The sequence below is a fragment of the Dermacentor variabilis genome, chromosome 7 (assembly GCF_050947875.1).
Source record: "Dermacentor variabilis isolate Ectoservices chromosome 7, ASM5094787v1, whole genome shotgun sequence".
NCBI classification, from domain to species: domain Eukaryota; kingdom Metazoa; phylum Arthropoda; class Arachnida; order Ixodida; family Ixodidae; genus Dermacentor; species Dermacentor variabilis.
The window spans coordinates 88,143,227-88,163,960 of record NC_134574.1 but is presented as its reverse complement, the minus strand read 5'-3'; the positions used below and the strand labels follow the sequence as shown (position 1 = coordinate 88,163,960).

General features: G+C 43.7%; 1 protein-coding gene across 1 annotated transcript in view; it reads left to right on the top strand.

Annotated features, from left to right (window-relative positions):
* The first annotated feature begins 4,120 nt into the window (after nt 1–4,120).
* LOC142587615 (kanadaptin) overlaps nt 4,121–20,734 on the top strand; it is a 35,550-nt gene continuing 18,936 nt past the window's right edge. The window contains exons 1-6 of the mRNA XM_075698757.1: nt 4,121–4,892; nt 9,723–9,924; nt 14,069–14,205; nt 14,719–14,884; nt 17,309–17,428; nt 20,326–20,386. Coding sequence (XP_075554872.1) covers nt 4,470–4,892; nt 9,723–9,924; nt 14,069–14,205; nt 14,719–14,884; nt 17,309–17,428; nt 20,326–20,386 — 1,109 coding nt within the window. The 5' untranslated portion in view covers nt 4,121–4,469. The remainder of the gene's footprint in view (nt 4,893–9,722; nt 9,925–14,068; nt 14,206–14,718; nt 14,885–17,308; nt 17,429–20,325; nt 20,387–20,734) is intronic.

The window sequence follows — 20,734 nt, the reverse complement described above, 5'->3', positions numbered from 1 at the left end:
GGGATGCCACTCGGGCGCACAGCCAGCAACTCCCTTATTAACTTCTTGAATGAAATGTTTCTACCACCATCACCACCGTGCACAGCCAAACCCATGAGGAGCGCGCCACGTTATCTCTCATACTACGAAAGCGAGGCGCTTCGGGCATACGGCAGCGACGACGCCAATTAATATTCCGGCGAAGAATCAGTGTTTCAGCTGCGCGCGCACGCGGGAAACATCTGCTTTGTTTGCCATTGGAATTTTTCAACTTGCAGCGGCTGAAACAACGCTACTGCGGCGCCTATGTATACACCGCTGCGGGTTGCCAGAGCGAACGGAGCCGCAGGAGTGTTCCGTATACCGTACTTCAGGTTCTCCAAGCAGCCCGTCAAGTACAAGGCTTCGGCGATGAGTGTGGGCCTGTAGGACTGGCGCTCACCTGGCGCTTTTCTTTTGTTCTCGGAACACTTCGCGCCAGACAGCTAAAGCGACGATTTGAGCCTGCTCGTCGACATTGTGAAAAACTCGCGAAAAAGCTGAGGCTGCGGCCAGGAGGGATGCCGACCGCGTTCGCTCACCGACCCATCCGGCAGGCAGTGCCCCCATAGAATGAAGCCCCGGCCAAACGTTAGACTAGCTATTTTTTTTAACCGATGTCGGGTAAATCCTTGCGCCGCGAACACATGTGCGCGGCCATTTGTTTTACATATGCCGTGCGCAACTACACAGGGGAATAAAATATCGTAGTTTTGTTCAATACGGATCCTATCACGCATGCATGGAATGCATGCCAGCAAAGAATCTACGCGCGTAACAATTTGTATTGTGCGAAGTAGCACCAGACTTCGTCTTCCGTGAACGGCTGGTTAAGCAGTAGTGCGCGCATGAAATAACAGCGCGGAGAGGCATCATTTCGCGCACCACCAATATCGCCATCTTATGTTGACCACTGCCTTCGTTCATGGCCTTCACATAGAGAAACACATTCAACTATGGCCGTGTATAGAATAAAGAACCAGCCTCTACAGTGTGCGCGCTCCGACTTTGTCCGTGGCTGGCGCGCGCGTATCTTCGCTGCCATGTTTCGTCACTGAGCTGGCGGCGATGGGATCGACGTCAAAATGCGTAGCGCCATCGCTGCTTCTTTAAATATTCCTCGCTTGCTTTATCACGCGAAGTTGGCGTTGTAGAAGATATCACGCGCGATATCTGGAACAAATACGGCAACAAACGGCAGGTATGATCCGACCTCACGTGGTGCGGTGGCTGATTTTGTAGCAGACGATCGGTTGCATGCAGCACGTGACGTCACACATGGCTTGGCTTAGAGCCGGCGAGTTTTATAGCTCATATCTTGGACAGGAATGCGCTTTTACCGCCCAGTTTTTACACGTGTACATCCATAATAGGACCTCTACTACAAATTCTCACTGAAAACCGTGAAATGTTGAGTGACCTTGTCATGCCCCCTTTAAGGCTACCCTTTGTGGTCAATATAGCTAGAGCATGCTTTCTTTAAAAAAAAAAAAAAAAGAAAACGTGCAGTGTACTGACAGAAACTTTCTAGTGTCGTCAAAACGACGTGAAAATTGTTCCATATTGCTGGTGAGAAGGCTGTATATCATTCGCAAACTATTCGATATGCGAAGCGATTCAATTCGCTTCTGGCACTAATTGATTCGTGTTCGATTTGGTCTCAAAACTATTATTGGCACACCCCTAGAAATAATACGCGGTACTCAACTCAGTATTACATTCGATATTCGAAGGTTGTTTCTCTCAAATATTCCTATTTGTTCAGTAAATTTCACTATTTGAACAACTATAGTTTGTTGCAATGCTGCTAAATTTCATTTAACATTTGCACATAGTACAGAGCATTATGTTTGTTCATTCAGCACAGTAATCTTGCACCATAATTTCAATTCGATAGAGTTATTGCATGTATCACGTAGGTAGCTTATAGGCAGCCTGGTGAGCCAAATGTATTACTGAAATTTACTCTCATGGCACCCTCTCAGCACCATATGCGATGAGGCTATTCCATTATTTCTGCTTATGGGGCAGACCGCGCAGTCAGAAACACGCGCAAAGCGGGAATTCACACATGGAGTCACAAAGGGACGGGAAGACTGGCGAGTTCGAGTGGAATAATTCATAACTGGTATAATTTCGTAGCGTGACAACACGAAGACAAAGAAGAATGAACGACAAGAAAGACTGGCACACATAAGGCTCACTGAGCAGGCAAAACCGCCAGGTTGAGTGATATTCCTGAGACCATCCGCAGTAAATATGTAAAGGACCACAAAGTCTCATAAAAAGGGAAATATTAAACAAAGTATGCTTCTGCAACAAAAAAACGACCATTATATGGCTCTTATAGTGAGGGGATGGCATATGGTAAACCAGAAAAGACACAGAATTTAAAGACAGGTTGTCACCCCATCTTAAATTTCATGCACCAGCTCTGGGTGATGTCATGGATTTTGACAATTAATGCCAATTTGTGCCTTCGTAATTGTTTATTGAATGCAACAAGTTTTGAGAACATTTCGTGTCCCATATACGAAGAGAACATTTTGAAACTTAAGCCGTGGCACTGGCCTAGCGGTGTGCAAGGTTTCAACGCTAAATTCAAGATAGGGGTAGTATGGCATTGCTTCTCAGCATTGGTAATCAATCAACATAGCACTTTCCCCTAGGTTAATAAAAATATAGACCTTTGAACTAATACTTTACCAGACCTAAAGGTTATGTGTTGGTCTCCAGTGGAAACAGAACACAGCACCCATTTTTGACCTAATAGTTCTGCGGAAACCCGCCAGGCGGAGAGAAGTAATTAATAAAGGGAAAATCACACATCCACCCGTTCGTAGCAATTGCTACAAAGGAAATCCATACGGGTTCCTCGAAAGAGAAGCCTCGCAGTTGAAAAAACGTTCGTCCTGGTCCGGGACTCGAATCCGGGACCACCGCTTTTCCGGGGCAGCCGCTCTACAATCTGAGCTAACCAGGCAGCTAGTAGATGGTAGGGCGAAGTCGAATTTGTCAACAACTCGAAGCAAAGGCAAGAGTTTGACGTAATAGTTCTGCGGAAACCCGCAAGGTGGAGAGAAGTAATTAATAAAGGGAAAATCAGACATCCACCCGTTCGTAACAATTGCTACAAAGGAAACCCATACGGGTTTCAGCACGTTGTACTTCGGCAGCAATGCGCGGTCGCGAGGGCTTTATCTTGAAAGCGATCTGCTCGTAGCTTTGCGTTGAAGCGATAGACGGCACGAAGCTCACTTCGCTCGCTGCTGCTGCCGCACGCGCTTCCTTACGCCAGCGTTTTGACAGCAAGTGCTCATGTTTGCCTGTGTGCGCTGACACCCTGCATGCTAATTGTTAATTCAGTTAGCAAGCGAGCGTTTGCAAGTTAATAAACGATCGATAAATCTGCTATCCTTACTTTGTATGGCTGTTTACTAATTTGCTATCGAAATGGATGCTTCGCCTTTAGGGCGAAACTGCGTATTTCTTAAAATTACTTACTTACTTAATTAGTTAAATAGCACACTCGCTGTTGCATGTGGTCATACTCCATAGCGGTTGCGTAAAAGTATATATTGAACAGCCGCGCAATAGAGCGCAGAGGCGCCTTGCATGTGGGCCTGCGTTAATAACGCTGATCTATCAAGCATGAACTTTAATCGTATAATTTCGGCACACCTTTCATTAAATTTCATTTCAGCGCCGGCCACACTTACCACGGGCTTCCTGCTCATATTTTGCATATCGGAGGGGTGGTTTGCCGTTGGACGTTTACCACTATCCAATTCCCCATATGCATGTGTTAGCAGGAGACGCAAAACTTTTTTTTTTTTTTTCGCTACAGAATCGTACGATGAACGTACGATGAAGACACAAATTGTATTTGCAGTCTATTTCGTTATACCATGGCACATGTACCGAGGATTTGTGAAATCTCTAAGCAGTGGATCAATCGCACATGATACTTCAAATTGCTGTCGAACACCAACGGTTAACTCAAAATAAAAAATAAAAAAATTATTAGTATTTGGCAAGAAAAACAGAACCAAAACCGAAATCAGGCACGACGCTAATATCAGACACGCTCTTCGCTCGCTTTTATAACCTTAAATGTCAAAAATAAATTGTGAATAACCGCATAAGTTAAAGGGTAAGTCATACATCGTTATTCAGAACTGAAAAGTATTCTCTGTGTTAATGCGTAACACGTCGGCGAATCTGTCGGCGAAAAGATGCCCGCCTCGGGCAACCTCCGCACTAAAAAGATGGCCGCTTCTAGTGACGAAATTTGCACGATCTTGCTAGTACACGCTAATCTTGCGTTGCTCACTCGAAGTGGAGTTGTGCGTCCAGTGCAGCAATCTAAAGCCGTTCGTTTCGCGATGAAAGTGTGAGCCTAGAGTTATTCACCTGCAGGCCATTGACGCCGAAGTGCGCGATCTTTCGCAATGGACTCCGAAGTGTCAACAACAACCTCAACCCAGCCACCACCACAGGTTGAAGAAGACGCGACGACGGCCGCAGACAGCAGTGTGCCCGCGCAGAGCGACAATGGAGCCGTCAGTTCGTCATCCGCGAGTGACAGCAACCCGGAGCCGATGCAAACCGACGGCGAATGCGAGGAGGGCGCGGATGCTTCCGAGGTGTCGTCGTCCAAAACGGAGGCTCCCTGCCGCCCGTCGTTCAAAATGCCGCTGATCGGCCCCAGGCCGGGAAAGCAGAAGGTGCTGAAGACGGGCATCACACCTCTCCCGCAGTGCATCGAACTGCCAGCCGCCTCCTCTTCGTCGGCTGGAAGTGGGGAGCCCCATGCAAGCGCCGAGTCCACGACGCCTGGTCCAAAACCGACGCCTACCGACGTGCCGTACGAGGTGCGCTTGTTGGTTTACGTTTCCCTCCTAGTTCTTGCTCTCTTTCACTCTCTCTCTCTCTCTCTCGTTTGGTTGGTCAATGCAGTAGCAGTTACATGACGTCTAGAAGAACGGCGATCCAGAGTACACGAAAAAATAACAAACACAACGCTGAGTGATTTTTCTATGTTCACGCTTTTTTCAATGTTGGATGCTTCCTTGAAAAGCTTAGATAAAGTCAAGGCAATTCAGGTAGCCAAAGCGTCTATGTAGAATATGGTCCACTGTTAAAGTAAGTCGCAGTTCCGCCCGAAAGGCGACGCAACGATTGCGATAGCAAATTAGTAGACAGCTACATGAATTAAGGATAGTATCTTTATCGACCGTATAAACTTTAAAACATTCGCTTACTGACTGAATTAACAAGCACGGTGTCAGCGCGCACAAGCAAACATGAACACATCACACCCGATGAGCGCGGACACTCGCTGTCAAAACGCTGGTGTGAGCAAGCGCGGCAGCAGCAGCGAGCGAAGCGACCTTCGTGCCATCTATTGCTTCATCTCAAGAGCGGCAAGAACACAGCGCGCACAGAGCTTTGCAGATTCTTCATACCTTTGTGCAGGATCTGCATACGTTTGTGTATGCAGCCGTCTGCAGATCCCTTTCAAGATACGGCGCGCGCGCGGCCGTGCAAAGTAGGCACTTGCTGGCGGACTCGAAGCCGTCCCCTATCCCTCCCGCGCTGCCTATCTGCCTTCCTCCATATATGGCGCGCGAGATTGAGCCGCGATCATCAGTTCCCCTTGCGCCCGGTCTCAAAATGCGCAGTGGCTACCGTACCGCAACGCCGCCCCGTCTCTTGCCTCCCATTACCCCACTGCCTTTTGAGCGACGGAAGACGGCGCGTGTGCTCTCCGCCTGCTTTCCTCGCGCGCGCGAGCGAGATTGAGCCGCTATCGTCGGCTTCCCTCGCGTGCATTCACTCGCACAGACGCCCCGGCGACGGTGTTATCGCCCTTGGCCTTTATGCGGAACATCACGGCGACGCGGACGACGACGGAAAAAAATGCAGCGGCAGTGTCCGTATAATTGCTGTCGCAATAAAGCTTTGATGTGTGCCTGTCACTTTGCTGGCATTCTGGCTGCAAATGCCGGTCGAAGCTATGCCAATGTACTGCATAGACATGTAGAAAAGTGCCTAGTAATATTCTGCAAATCTGGGTGTGGTTACACTTGCCAGATGGAAAAAAAAAAAAATTCTTGACTGTGAGCCACAGAGCACATGCTTCCTGTAAGTGCATTGCGGCATACGTACCTCTTGCAGAAGACCGCATTAAGGTGCACACAAAACAAGCAGTATTAATCGTTGCAGTCAAGGGTTTGATGAAAGAATAGTCTGCCAAGAGAAGGTCATAGTGAAAGAAGTGCACACTCACCAAATAAAATAGAAGGAATTCTGACATTTTGGTGCCCGTACTGTTGCCTTGATTACAACATGGAGCAGCAACAGTGATTATATATGCACTTGTCAAGTCAGTAGATGGTACGGGTGCCGGAACGTCAGTATATATTTTATATGATTTGGTGAGTATACACTTCTTTCAACTCTTAATCGTTGCAGCAACTTGGGGATAATTAGTTCAGATGCAGTAAACGTTGTGCCATCACTGGGAGGCTTGATGCAACACGCTTTGTATGGAGTGCAGCTTCAAGCATGCTGATGGGAATAGAAAAGAGAGAGAAAAAGCTGTTCATCACATTTACTTGCTGTCAGTCAGGTGGAGGGGACATGAGTGAATTCGGGATATAGGCTTAATTTGCATAACTCCTGCAGCCAATGAACACTGTTCCGGAAGGCATTGGTTCATAGCTGGTGACATTTTGCTCACATGGGTTTGCATGTGCATTGTACTTGGCATGCCCTATCATTAGATAAGAAAGGATGCAGCAGACGTGAACTAAGAACTGGAAGCAGATGACAGAAACACAGAGCTTGCATTTATAAAGTGTGTTATTTTTGAAGTGGCAGATATGAATATGATTGCAACAAGAAATACAGAGCAGCAGAAAACAAACCAGATATGCAGTCAGCAAGAGTGACACAAAAAGGTGATATGAGCTGCTGAACCAGAATCGAAACACAAGCAGCCACAGAGATAAGTCGTGACACAGTTTTCACCCTCAATAGAGATAAGAGGGTGTGTTCCTTGCTTCTTTTCTTGCTCCTCATTTGTTCCGTTATTTTGTCTAGTTGTTGATAGACACCAACTTGCGCACCTTTCAGCCCTAACACAAGCTATTCTCTGTGAGTATTCAGGTAATTTCTGCTTGTTTTTATCCATCGCAAAATTCACTCAACTCGGCTCTTAGTCTGTGTATCAGACACCCAGCTTCCTTAGTTTATTTTGGTTGGTAGCTCATTCTTACGAAAATGCCACATCAATTTTTATGTATGCAATAACATTGAGCTTTGAAGGGACTACTAGAGATACAAAAATGAGGTGAGCTGTTTGACGTAGCCCAAATGGCCAAACTGGAGAAGGTGGCTCCCCAAGCATGCCTGTCCCACTTACTGTTCTGCAGCACCAAAGAGGGACCAAGCTAATGTAACGATTGTATTCCAGTTCTTTTCCTATTTGTGCTTCATCAGTGGTCCAGGAAGCCCTTACCACGATCAGCTGGTTGGGGGCGGTGAATGATGAGAAAGGAATAAAATAAATTCCGATGTTATACCAGCCAAATTCTTTTGTTATTAGGTGAAAGTGTATCACTGAGCTAAAGCTATGTTTGTGATTCAAGAAGAAACAAAGAAAAAAAGTGAGCGAAAGAAGAACAGTAAATAACGGTTTAATTTTTTATTTATACAAATACCTACAGTACCCAAAGTGGGAATCATTGCAGAAGGGAAACAATATGAATAAAGTACAAAACTAAGCACCGTCAAGAAAGGCAAAAAGATAAGAAGAATGTTTGAAGACATTAATATGGCAGTTAAACTGGCATTCCTTCAGGACATAAGCTACTTGTCTTGACTCATAAGTGGAAACTAAATCTTTTAGGTATTCTAGTTCTCATATCAAAAATATTGAAAAACACTGAGAGCCGCAGATATTTTCTTCTTTGTGAGAGCAAGCCCCGTCCTAGTTCTTTCACATGATCAATATTTACATGATCAATTCCTAAGAAGCGTGCATTGTTGGTAAGGTAATGTGATTTGATCCTGATATTGTATTGAATTGCAGATATTAAAGCACTAAAAATTTATCAAAGTGCACTACGAAATAAAGTTTGAAACAAGAAATTTTTCAGCATGCTACATGCATACGGTATGCTTAAATACTGAATCGTAATGTTTGCGTATACAGAGTATCACTTCTATTGTATATGCAATTCATTGCCGATTAAGCCACTCCTTCGTAGGAAAAAAGAAGCTAAATTTGAATGAATTTATTAATCGGTCAAACACGGGTTCAGTTTTTGTTTAGTTCTGGTAATGACTGTGAGTTTGTATCACCCCCTTGTTTAAATGTACTCGATAAATGTATGTAATTTTTCTTGTGGGAAAAGGGGGATGTTCTATCGTGCAAGTTATAGTAAGTGGTCCCAGTTACATTAAAGGTGACATAGCATCATCTGTAAGCCAATGACATAGGCAAGAATAATAGTAGGGGTTTTGAATAATTATTGCTTACTGGCAGCACCTGGTCTGGGTTGAAATTCTCAGCGCCAAGTGCACTTTAGGGAGCTTCTCAGTTAAGCTAGCTGCTTTGTAACTTGGGACACAGCATCTCCGGGAACAAGATTAACTGTAAAGACACAGCAAATGCTTTTTCTGCATTTGTTGTATCCTTGTACAGGGGTCTGCATCTTTATTCATCTACACTAAATGAAAGCTTTGTGATTGTTGCTGCTTCAGTGTTGCAGAAGTCTGGCTGTAAGATTGCACTTTTTCGAAATTTCTCGTGCAATGAAACTTCTAAAGCAATTTCACTTACACATACTCACTGTCTTTACTTCACAAGACATTCCAGGGTTAGTACATAGAACAAGCTTTTGACAGGCATATATATAATAATTAGGGTTCAGCATTCTTGGTTTTTATTTTCCTCGAACGTGTTACACTTTTTTTCCTTTCTTTTCTGCCCAATAATAGTACATTTTTATTACTATATTTTTCCATGTGAACTTAACCAGTGCCTCCGGTTAATAATTTTTCAGACTGAGATTACCAGCTTCTTTGTCAGTGAATATGTTCACTAATTTTATTGATGTTGAAATGTTCATTATGGCTGTAAATCCTGCACTTTTCTCACTGTAGTTGCATATAACTAACGTTGCTTAAATTAAATATAATCCAAGAAAAATAACGCTAAAATCGATAGTGCACTGCTTGGCACCTTCTTGCTTGCCCGGTTTTTCTGAAGTTTTGATTACTAATGATAGGTCACATCACATTCCTGCTAGTGAGGTGTACATGAGATGACAGTTTTTTCATTTTAGCTGGACAAACTTAATAAGCGGAGGTGCTGTGTATTTTATTGAATGATGTGGACCAAAGTAAAAAGCCTTTCTGGGAAATGTGAGTGAAAACAATTGCAGTGGTGTGTGCAAAATCGGCATTTAAATTTGCTGGCATAAAAACAAAGCTCATAATGCTATTTCCTGCGATGCTTTCTTTCATTCTGGTGTGCGCCAACGTTAGAGGCTTCTGGCCTGAACAATTGCTCTGTTACTTGTGTTAAATTGTTTCCTGACTGAAATGGACTTTCATTTTGATAACGTCTGCTCTCATGGATACACTGTTTTTGCTTGCCGAAGCCATTTCTACAATCTTTGTTCTGTTGCCAGGAGCCCCCTTGGAGTGGTGTACCAAACCGAGAGTACAACTTCCAAGTGCTCAAGGGAGGCGTCATTGTGTCAAACTTTCCACTGGACAAGCCGTACCTTGTCATTGGTCGAAAAGACGACTGTGACATCGTTCTGGAGCACCCATCCATATCACGCTACCATGCCGTGGTGCAGTTCAGGACTGGGGAACCAGGCACATCAGGTTTGTAGTGGATCCATCTCTGTGTTAATGCCGCCACATGTTTTCTTTTCTTTTGCGCTTATGTTATTTCTTCAGTGCTGTCAGTGTTATCATGTTTCTGTCCTTTTGCAAAACATGCTTGAAAAAATTTGTGGAAAGGCAGGTCTGCCTAATCAAATTAAAAGAAACACATGTGGCAAGTTTCCAAAATATTGCAGCCACCACCCGTTTGTCTAGAATGCTCTTCGCTGCACGTAAATAGGGGCCAGTTGTGAGCTGTGTTTAGGTAAAATGACCGCCAGCTGTCCTTGACTATTACTACTGCGATGTTGTGCTTCTTTTGCTCGTGCAGGTTCACCCAGTAGAGAGTGTAAGTTTCTTCAGTTGATTGTCGCCTGCCTGCCTGCTTGCACTTATCACTTGCATACAGCAACATCTCCATGCCAGGATGCTGTCTAAAATATAGAAGTACATCAAAACGCAGAGCCAGGCCAGTCTCCTGGCACAGAGCTGGGTAGAGACATGAAAGTTGTTCAGCTAGTGGTTGCTAGCCGGCCTGCAGCCCTGTTCCTCAGATCTGCTGCCGAGTAACAGGCAGTCTTCGTAACCTCGAAAGAAATATGATTTTTGCTATGTTTTAGCATTTAATTGGGTGAATACTTGATATTTTGTGTATCAATAGACTATTTCATGTCAGACTGACGTACATGTGTTTGTATTAATACCTATACGTTGAGGCTTTTTGATAAAATTCTTAGCCTCTAAACCGCCTTATGTGTGAGGTTGATTGGTTCAGTTAATGTTTCAGTGTGGTGCCAGCGGCCCCCAATTTCCAGTGATCCACTTTTTAAATGACAGTGCAGATTGTAGCGTCTAATAAACTTTGCCAGGTGAGATGGTCTTGAAATTGCGCCTTTGATCGTCATTGTCATCAATGAGTCATCAAGAAAACGAAGCGCCACCTCCACATCTGGTGGAGAGCAGTTGGGGAACATGCCAGCAAGAAATGTTTATCACAGTTTAACACTGTATTATACATTTTTGTAGGTTTGATTAGAAATGAACTTTCTGAGTCGTTCGCAGTCATAAACAAATTTTCTTGCATGATGAAAATCGAGATGTGCTCAATTATTTGGACATCATAGCGCTGCTGTAACTAGCCCCCATATAGTATGTAATGGATAATGACAATCGAAATTTTGGTCATCCTACAGTACACTGTTCAACCTTTTCGACTGCGCTTGCATGGTGGCATGATAACTCTGGTGCCACTGCAATTAGAAAACGCAAAGTTTTTGTTTTGCTACATTGGCAGTGGCCCCATTGAAGTTGAAAGTAGTCACCAGCCATGTGAACGGGACAAGCCAAGCTGCCAATCTGGGGCTGTTGAGCCTGCACAATTGCAAAAGCATGCTGTTTGCGTCTTAAGCATGCAAAGCTTTTTGCTTGACATGATGAAATAGCGACAAGGTCTAAGGCAACTTTGTTGCATTCTGTTAACAAATTTTTGTTACTCAGAATCATCAGCTAGCTCCTACCTTGCTGTTGGCTCACACGGACTGCGCTGAAGTGAGAAAAGTGCCGCACAATGAGAGCTGTGAATCTGCAGTCGTTCTTCAAGTGCAAAGGGGGCAACCTCTGCTCATGTTGCCGGGACATGCAGATTCAGTGCTAGCTCTAACCATGCGTTTCCCTCTCTATAACAACGGCATTGCACGGACCAAAATACAGACTGACGTGGTTGCATGCAGACATGTTCTCACTCCGCTGCCTTCACTTGCCTTCCTTTCCGCTTGCAGAACAAAAGCATTTTTACGTTTTACAGTGAAGCCATTAGTGGGGGGTGCAAGTGCTTAAAAACATTTTTTTTTCCGAATTTTTCCAGTGCCCAGAAAGGGCTATTCACTGAGTTTATATTTGGAGGGATGGGAGCAGCATACATGCTTATGGAGATTCGCAGGAATATCTTAAAACTGTGCTGATTAATTAGGGGCTAAATGAAAATTGCTGAATTTTCTCCCTGTTCAGAAGTTTTGTATGAAATACTGAAAGTTTGTCCATTGTGCTGGGAGAAGCAAAGGTGGCAGGTGTTTTGTATAGTATTTGGAGACAATGGCAGCCATGTCATGAGGAATGTGCATGCAAAGTTTGAAGTGTATAGGTTATTTAGTAGCTTTGTAAATAATTTTAGATTACTAAATGATTGTGTTCTTCCAGTTTAGGGGTGTTGTATGAAGTTCACACTTTGTGTGGTGTCCTTGTAGAACTAAATGTATCATCAATATTCAATTTGCACAGGGATGGGGGGACATGTTGTTGGCGATGTATGATTGAAGTTTTAGTTGTGTAGTTTTGTTACAGTCATAGTTGAAAATTATTGATTAAGCTGCTCTGGTGGCTCAGTGGCTATGGCATTTTGCTACTGAATGCAACGTTTGTGGTCTTGAAACTTGGCCGCAGCAGCCACACTGAATGGCGGTTGGAATGCAAGGAGACTCGTGTACTTGGAGGTCTGCATTAAAGGGCCCCTTACCAGGTCTGCCAATTTTTGAGCTCACAAGCGCAGTTCATACAATGCATGCTAACAATCGTGTCTGCTAAGCATTACAACCCTACGCGCCATGGAAAGAGCTTAAATTTCAAACCAAATGGTGATTGCCCTTCTCCTCGTGGGCTCCGCACTTCCAGCTGGAGATTCTATGTCAATTGCTTAAGTGCACTTACGTACATAGCAGTGCTGTGACATCACTCACAGTGAAACGTGACTCCTCTCGCATCTGCCTCAGTGCTCGTGATTGTGGCACTGACTTATACTGTTCAGGTGTTCTCGTGCAGAGCGCGCAAAATCATCGGCTGTGCAAAACGATAAAAACGCAACAGCTCGCGGACATGACCGTCACTGAAAGTGTAGCAATGATGATTACGATACTCTCTAATGTGAAATTTGAGCGTAGCTCTATACGTGTTTTCATTTTGGGATATATTGAGGCATCACACTGATCACCGCACTGACTGGCATAGCCTACTACATGCGGTGCTATATATAGACTGGCCACACAGTTGCCGCTTCCCAGCAACTGCAGCTTATGCAACCGTAGTCTTTACCGGGAAGTGCTTGTGGTGAATGCTATGTGTGAAGGTGAGCTTTCTGGTATTTTTTTTTCCTTTTCCCCGCACGGCCAGTGCCACCACTGCCACAGATGCATAAAAGCGAGCGCCTTGTGGTGGTGCTTCAAGATGGTTTCCTCCACTTTTCTCCTCATGTTCTCTTCGCTCTCGTCGTATTTCATCCCCCACTGGGCTCTGCGCTTGCTCTTTCATCCTTTGCTGTGCTCGCTCACTCGGTTACGTCGAGGTACAACGCCTAGGCACGCTGACGCTCAATGCAGGAACGGGCACCTAACATCTCCGCTCTAAAAAACGGAGGCAGGACTTGTGATGTAATAGTCACGCAATCCTCCGGCTTCAGTATAGGAGAAAGCAGGAAAGGAATTTTGCTTGCAGAGGCTAGACAAGAGCAAGTGGAGAGAGCGTTCATGTTGGCGATGATGTTTGCCTCCTGAAATCATGGCTGCGCGGCACTTCAAATATTTTTATCGCTGCTGTTAATGAACCAATTTGAATAATTCTTGCGATAGTGCACTCCTTAGAGGGCACTTAACAACTTCCAGTGCATAACCAAAATTTGCTATGTGCAACTTCGTCAAGAATTAACTCAGTATCCCCCATTACGAGCTTCTGTCATAGCTCCGGTGTAGTTTTGGGATGTTGCACCATATAAACCCCATGATGAACAAGTGACACTTTTGTGTTAAATGAAGGTATAGTACTGTAAGCATAAATTCAAATGCGAATGGTTCCGAAACTATGCCAATGCGAAGTTCCATTCCCACTTTCAACTGCCTTTTCAACAGTGGCCTAATTCTCACTAGGAAATGGACATGTGGGACTACTTCATGCCTAAAAAATGGATATACAGAGTGATTACATGTTGCACTTGCATGTAATTACAAGTAACATGAGCTCTGATAACTTATATTCTCTTGACATTGAACGCTGATGGTACCTGCATTCACAGATGTTTGACTTTGAAAGCCTTTATTCTGTGTTGACAGTCTTGAGCCACTTTTAGGGCACTCACAGTTTCATCTTGCTTACTTCTCAGGTTTCTACCTATATGACCTTGACAGCACACACGGCACATCTGTGAACAAGCTTCAAGTGCGAGCACGTTCCTACAAGCGGCTCAGAGTTGGGTACTTGGTCAAGTTTGGTGGCAGCTCACGAAACTTCATACTCGAGGTGCGAGAATAGCTATCTCATAATTTATGAGTGACACAGTGGATTTTCTAGTGCTGTGTTAGTGCTTTGCAGTGATGCTGCTCAATTAATTGCAGAGAACTTTTGAAAACTAGTTTGGTTCCTGTGGTAAGCGTAATAGCCATATGACAATTCTCCCTTCTGCAAAGGGAGAATTGTCACCTATACAACTGCTTCAACTTCTTGTACCTTCGTTGTGCAACAATTTTCCCTTTCATTTTGTCAACGGCGGTTGTATTCTTGGGCAATCACTTTTAGAGACACTATCACTTTTGCAAGATTTTGTGTGACTTGGCATAGACATGTCAGAGTACTATATGACCAGAAACCTTTCTGATGCTCTTCCAAGCTAGTTCTCTTTGCACAGTGCCTGGAATGCTGGCTGGGGTATACTTGCTGTATTTCAGGGCTGAGTCACACGAAATCTCTTGAAAGAGATATCTTCGAAAGTGAATAGTATTGCTTTTGTTGAATGTTGCATCTTGTCTGTTCCAGGGACCAGACGACGACCAGGAAGATGAGTCTGACCTCACGGTGTCAGAAATAAAGCAACTGCGCAAGAAGCAAGAAGAGGAAGCTCGACAGAAGGAAGCTGAAGCCAAGGCTAAAGCTGAAGCTGACAAGACCAAGGAAGAGGAAGGTGGTGTTGACTGGGGCTTGGGTATGTAGCACCATTGCACATCTGAAGTTGAGTGAAAAATTGTGCAAGAGGAGCACATTTTGGGAATTTCCTGCCATCAGGGACAAATGTTTGTAAGCCACAGGAGTACAGAAAAACAAGAAGAAGAAAACGACACTTAGATGTCTTATGTCCTGGATGTTATTGAAACCTAGCTGCACAGTTGGCGTCGTGACGACCTCCACTCATCATGAGCGATCACCACTTCTTGGCTGGTGACGAGACCACTTCGTCATGGGTATTTTGCCACTATAGTGACACCCTGATATAACAAAAACATTAGAACAGACAATTTGCTTCATTTTATGGAAACATTGTTATATTGGAAGTCAACCTTTTATGCAAATAAGTGCAGTCCCAGATGTATATTTCTTGTACGTAAAGGGCAACAAAATTTTCCGAATCGTTGGGCAATCGGAAAAAGCAAATTTGAATGAGAAGAGAAATCATATTGTTAAATTTGAGAGTTAGCGACGAAGTATATGGTTTCAAGCCGTGTCGACGATATCTTCAGATATCTTCACCAGCATTAATTGCGTGGGAAGGTGGCGCACGAAGCCACACTATTTCAGCTTGCCCAGCCTTGCACATGCGGCAGATTACCTCTAAAACAGGGCGCGCGGGCTGTGCATGTGCTCAGCCCCGCTGTCAGCCATGTGCAGCCACGGCAGCGCCAGAAAAAGGAAACGCACGCCAACCGGCCCCCCACTGCCTCCTCCAGCTTCCCTACCTGCCCTCGCGTGCTCTTGACTGAATCACCCCGAGCTCAATCCCCCCTCACCCCCCTTGGTCCCCTTGCGGGAAGATGGCACTCATCAAGCCAGTACTCTTCTCGGCTAACCCTCATATGCTTTCACTCGCACCTAAAGCATACAGCGCATAGGGCGTGATAGGATCTTGTCGCGTTTGCAGTTTTTACGGAACATGGCGTTGCTTTGCTTCGGCGGTCACTGGGCGTGCGATGTGAGAGTTGCATGCGCAAGCAGCCCCATGTAATTCATTCGTGTAACTATCTGCATCCGCGAAAGCTTCCATTTATTGTCTTGGTATTCCTTCGCGACGGTAGTTAAATTTTCGTTATATATAGAAATTGTGTGTGAACACACTTCGTTATATTGAGGCTAAAAATATGTCGTGCTGTATGGAGGAGAAGTCATAAAAAGTTAAATGCTTCATTATATTGAGAATTCCCTTGTATTGAAGTTCGATATATTAAGGTTTAACTATCTTAATGGCTTCTTGCGTGCAGAGAAAACAATGTTTTTTTTTTTCACGACATGTATAGCGGTAGACATCGTATTATCATTGCTTTTATTTAACTTTATTTTCTACACCATTTGGAGTCATAGTTCTGTGTCCTAATCATGTTACACATTTAGACACTAGAGCACCTGCTGTTAGACTGTCCAACTTTAAACAGTTGGACATTAGTTGGAACAGTAAATCTTCCTCTAACAGCACTTGATGATTTCTTGTTTTCAAAAAGTTGTGCTTCAGCTCAGTATGAAGCTCACAAAGATGTGCTAGAATTCTTGTCAACCACGGAAATAGGCTCTCGTCTATATTGCTCGTACTCTGCGTGCGACTGTGTGACGTGTTTGTGGTATGCCCCCTTCATCTCTCCTTTTTCTTCCTTTATCTCTCTCACCTTCTCTTTTCCTTTTTTTTTCTCCTCTTCAAGCATGATGTCCCTTTTTAGGAGACGATTGCTAGCCCCTTCCTCTGTGGTGTTCATATACGTTTACATGATTAATAGTAATAATAGGCATGTTAAATTGTAAAATTTAGCCATTCTACTTATTTTGAAAGAGAGGCCTTAAGGAGCTAATGGGAAGTCTAAACTCTTGCCCTCTGTGATATACATGTGAAATGTAAAACTGCTCTCCTTAGGCTACGACAGAGCCACTTTGAAAGGAAGTTGGTGGGCTTAAAATTGAGTGCTAATTACGAGCTTCCAGTTGACATTCAGAGGAAGAAGTGGAATTGAGCAGGCCATGTAATGCCTAGCACAGATTGCATAGTCCATTAGAGTCAGTGTGGATGTCAAGGGAAGAGAAGTGCAATCGAGGACAGCACAAGATTAGTACGTGGTGTGATGAAACGAGGAAATTTGCATGCACCACATGGGATCAGCTGGTGCAAGATTGCTGGAGGGGCCTTAGTCCTGCAGATGGGCATAAAATGAACTGATGGTGATGAATGGAAGACACTAAATATTGTTTTTCACTCTTTACTGTGATGAGTTGTCAGTACTGCATTATTTAGTTAGGTGAAACAGTTGAGCTGCATGTTTTGTAAATTCCTCGATACTTGCATCACCGAGTGATTAGCTGTCAAATGAAAATATGCTTTGCATATATGTCCGATTATGAAAATCTCAAGTACTCTTCTATTGTGGCCTTACAGGAGATGATGCGGAAGATGAAGATCCCTCGTCTGAGAACCCATTTGCAGTGGCAGGTAACAACGAAGACCTGTACATAGATGACCCCAAGAAGACTCTTCGAGGCTGGTTTGAACGCGAAGGTGAGATTGCTGTTGACAACATCCATGATGTGCTTTGAGTGCATTTTGGCTTCATAATCTAGACGGTGTCTGAGAAGTAGAGGTGTACGAATATTTGAAACTTTTAATAGTCAATTCGAAATACACGTTTACTATACAAAATATTCGAACCCCCTAAAATTGCTGTTGTTGGTTCATTAAGTCAGCTTTGTCGTTGTACACTGTGTTATGTGGCGAAGCATACAAAATTACGGTGAAGCGTATAAAAAGTAAAATGGAGGCAACGTCACCAAGATGCTTCAGCGAAAAACTGGGTTAAACAACCTGGCTTTAGAAGGAGCAAAGAATGTTCCAGCACCGAAGAACTAGATGTCCTCAACATCGAAAGCTCCTAAAGAGGCACCTTCCATGTCAGCACTGTGGAAAGGCTTTGATAAGCTCACCAATCAGCACCAATTTTCACTGCCACAAGCACAAGTTGAAAGATGCGTGCATGATGAAATTTTGATGTGAAAAAGAAGATTCATGTGAGTGCTGGTGCCCACTGTTGGCTTGGCTTTTGAAAAGATACCGGCCAACACCAGGCACTAGTGTGTGCAGCGAGCGGCTCTGAAGGAATTGCAACATGCAGGGGGGCGCCGCTGCTCCCCAAACATGTTGAACAGCTATCCATTCTTCATGACAACATTAAATAACTGCAGTTGCGACAATGCGAAGCAGAAGCATTGTACTAGAAAATAGTGATCTTTGAGACTGAACCGAATATGAATAGAATAGTGCCAGAGGCCAATTGAATTGAAGCGAATAGTTTTCAAATAGTATTTGAATAATGAGCAGTTGTTACCACAAATAATATAAGACGATGTTCGCGTCCTAGTATTCTTAAAGTTGGCAAATTTCTGTCATTACGTAGTACATTATGAAGCGTTGTTTATTGAAAGCACGAAGGGAGCATTAGGAGCAAACAAGTAGTTTATTCGCATTTACAGGACTCTTTAGAGAGTGCAAATGACTGCTGTAAATGTAGCCTGTAAAGTATAGCTGCCTATAAAATGACATATCCGGGGGGGGGGGGGGGGGAGGTGTATTTTGTAAGTCTCCACCTATTGGACATGTCCATTTCGTTTGCTGCTGAAGCTCTAATTGGCTGGGCTGGGTTACGTGTCGGGAGGCTACAGGCAACCCCAGCTAATTATTAATTAGCACTTCAGCAGCAGGCAAAATGGACATGTCCACTAGGTGGAGACTTACAAAATACACTCCCCCCCCCCCCCCCCCCCTCACACACACATCCTGCTCTACTATGCAAGTCGTCATTTTATGTCTATACTATGCCCGCAGGGGGTCAAAACTTACCGTTTTGCTCCTCTTTCATGTTTAATTGGGTGCAGTTGACATGTTGAAATATTCAAAATGTATTCGAAAAATATTTGCATTTGTGAATAGTGACTATTCGGTTTGAAGACTGAATCAAATAGGACCTATTCAATTCGTTATTCAAAAGTTTTGAATATTTGCACAGCCCTACTAGAGAATCTTGTTCATCACAAAGCCTAATAATTCTGTACATTTTCTGTGTTATAAACATGCTTTTTTTTCGTACCTGTGTTTGTTGAAAAACCAAAAAACATTTTATCTACACATAGTTATTATTGCCCAAATTTGCTTAGAAATTGAAAATGTGATATTCTGACACCCCTACTGAGAAGCCAGAGTTTGTATTGTAATCAGTATGTAAATATTAAAAAGAACTATAGAAAAAGGCGTCTGTACATATGCAGTAGAACTGCTGTAGAACATATTTCGCATGACCGCAAGAAAGTGAAAGTAGTAGCCACAAAATTTTCTATGTCAGCCTGTTGAATAATACTTCAAGTGTCAGGACAGCAGGCTTCAATGACGTTATAGCCAGGAAAACAAAGTAGCAAGACACATACTGGTGACATTCTACTCTAGAGTTTGGTTTTGTGCTGAGCTGGTACAACCTGTGGTGACACCGAATCTGATCATTATGATTATTACAACATTGCATGGGGCTGTGATAAGTAGACTTCACTGCATTGTTCTACAGTCGCATCTCGATAATTCAGCCTCGAAGGGGCCCAAAATTTTGTCAGAATTGAAATTGTCAGAAATTCAAATTGAATTGAATTGTCAGAACAAATGAAAGGAAGCTCATTAAATGAAGGAGTTGCGTGCAGCGCTGCATTTGGTGGCGCGTGTGCACTGAGCTAACACATGAATAACGAGTTCTGGAAGTTCTAGAATTGTGGGAGCCACTATTTAGGCCAAATTCTCACTGCTGTGAAGCTGCTCCATAGGGAAAAATTAGCATAAAGCTACTGTTAAAGTGTTTGAATCTTTGGTGTGGGTTATACATGGCAAAATATGGGATATGGCAGCAACAGTCGGTGCATGACTGCACTGCCGGGTCGGAGGTGTTGCTGCATAAGTTGGTGCGCTGCTGAGAGCATGGTCGGTGGCCTGGCATGTTCGAATTAACCGTCACAAACGTTTATGGGTTTGAATTGCCGACTGTATTTGCGCATTGAAATACACATAATTTTGACAGGAACGCAGCCCCAGGAAAAAAAAAAAAAAAACGGAAGTTTGAATTAAGCGGGTTTGAATTAATGAGATTCCACTGTACTAAAATGCCTGGCAAGTCGCATCAACAAAATTTATTACGAAAAGCAGTTCATTCACATCATCAATGAAGACACTAAGTGCTGGTAGTTTTTCACGTAAGGTACATGTTTTTTTACTGCTTACAGCAGGAATGTAAGCATTCTGTAAAAGACAGTATTGCCAAAGGCAAGGAGAGTGTTGGGGGTGTCAGTGTTTCCACGTTTGATTCTCTTCATTTGGCCATTCTGAAGACTTGCACCTTTGCAATTCTATTTTTGTCTTTCTTTTAGGCTATGAACTACAGTACAATGTGGAAGAGAAAGGCTACAGCCACTTTGTCTGCACTGTTGAGTAAGTGTGCGTCAATGCTGCTTTTGATGTACCTGAGACAAAATGTAAAATCAAGGCAAAAGTGTTTGTTGTTTTGAGTAACATGCGTAAAAAGCTGGGAATTCTAGCCAGATGCCTCATTATTGAACAATGTGTTTGACCTTTTGTTTATTTCACCATGTTTATTTCACTTGGATAGCGGTGAGCAAAAGTATGAAGACAAATGGTGACATTAAATTTGTTTTTTTCTTAGTGGCCCGGGCATGCCAGCTGAAATCTGGTGGTACAGCTTATGTGCGGGTGCTCCATAAATGCAGTGTATCGAAGCAATTCCGCATTGTGAAGTTGTGCTAGAAGAAATTAGAATTT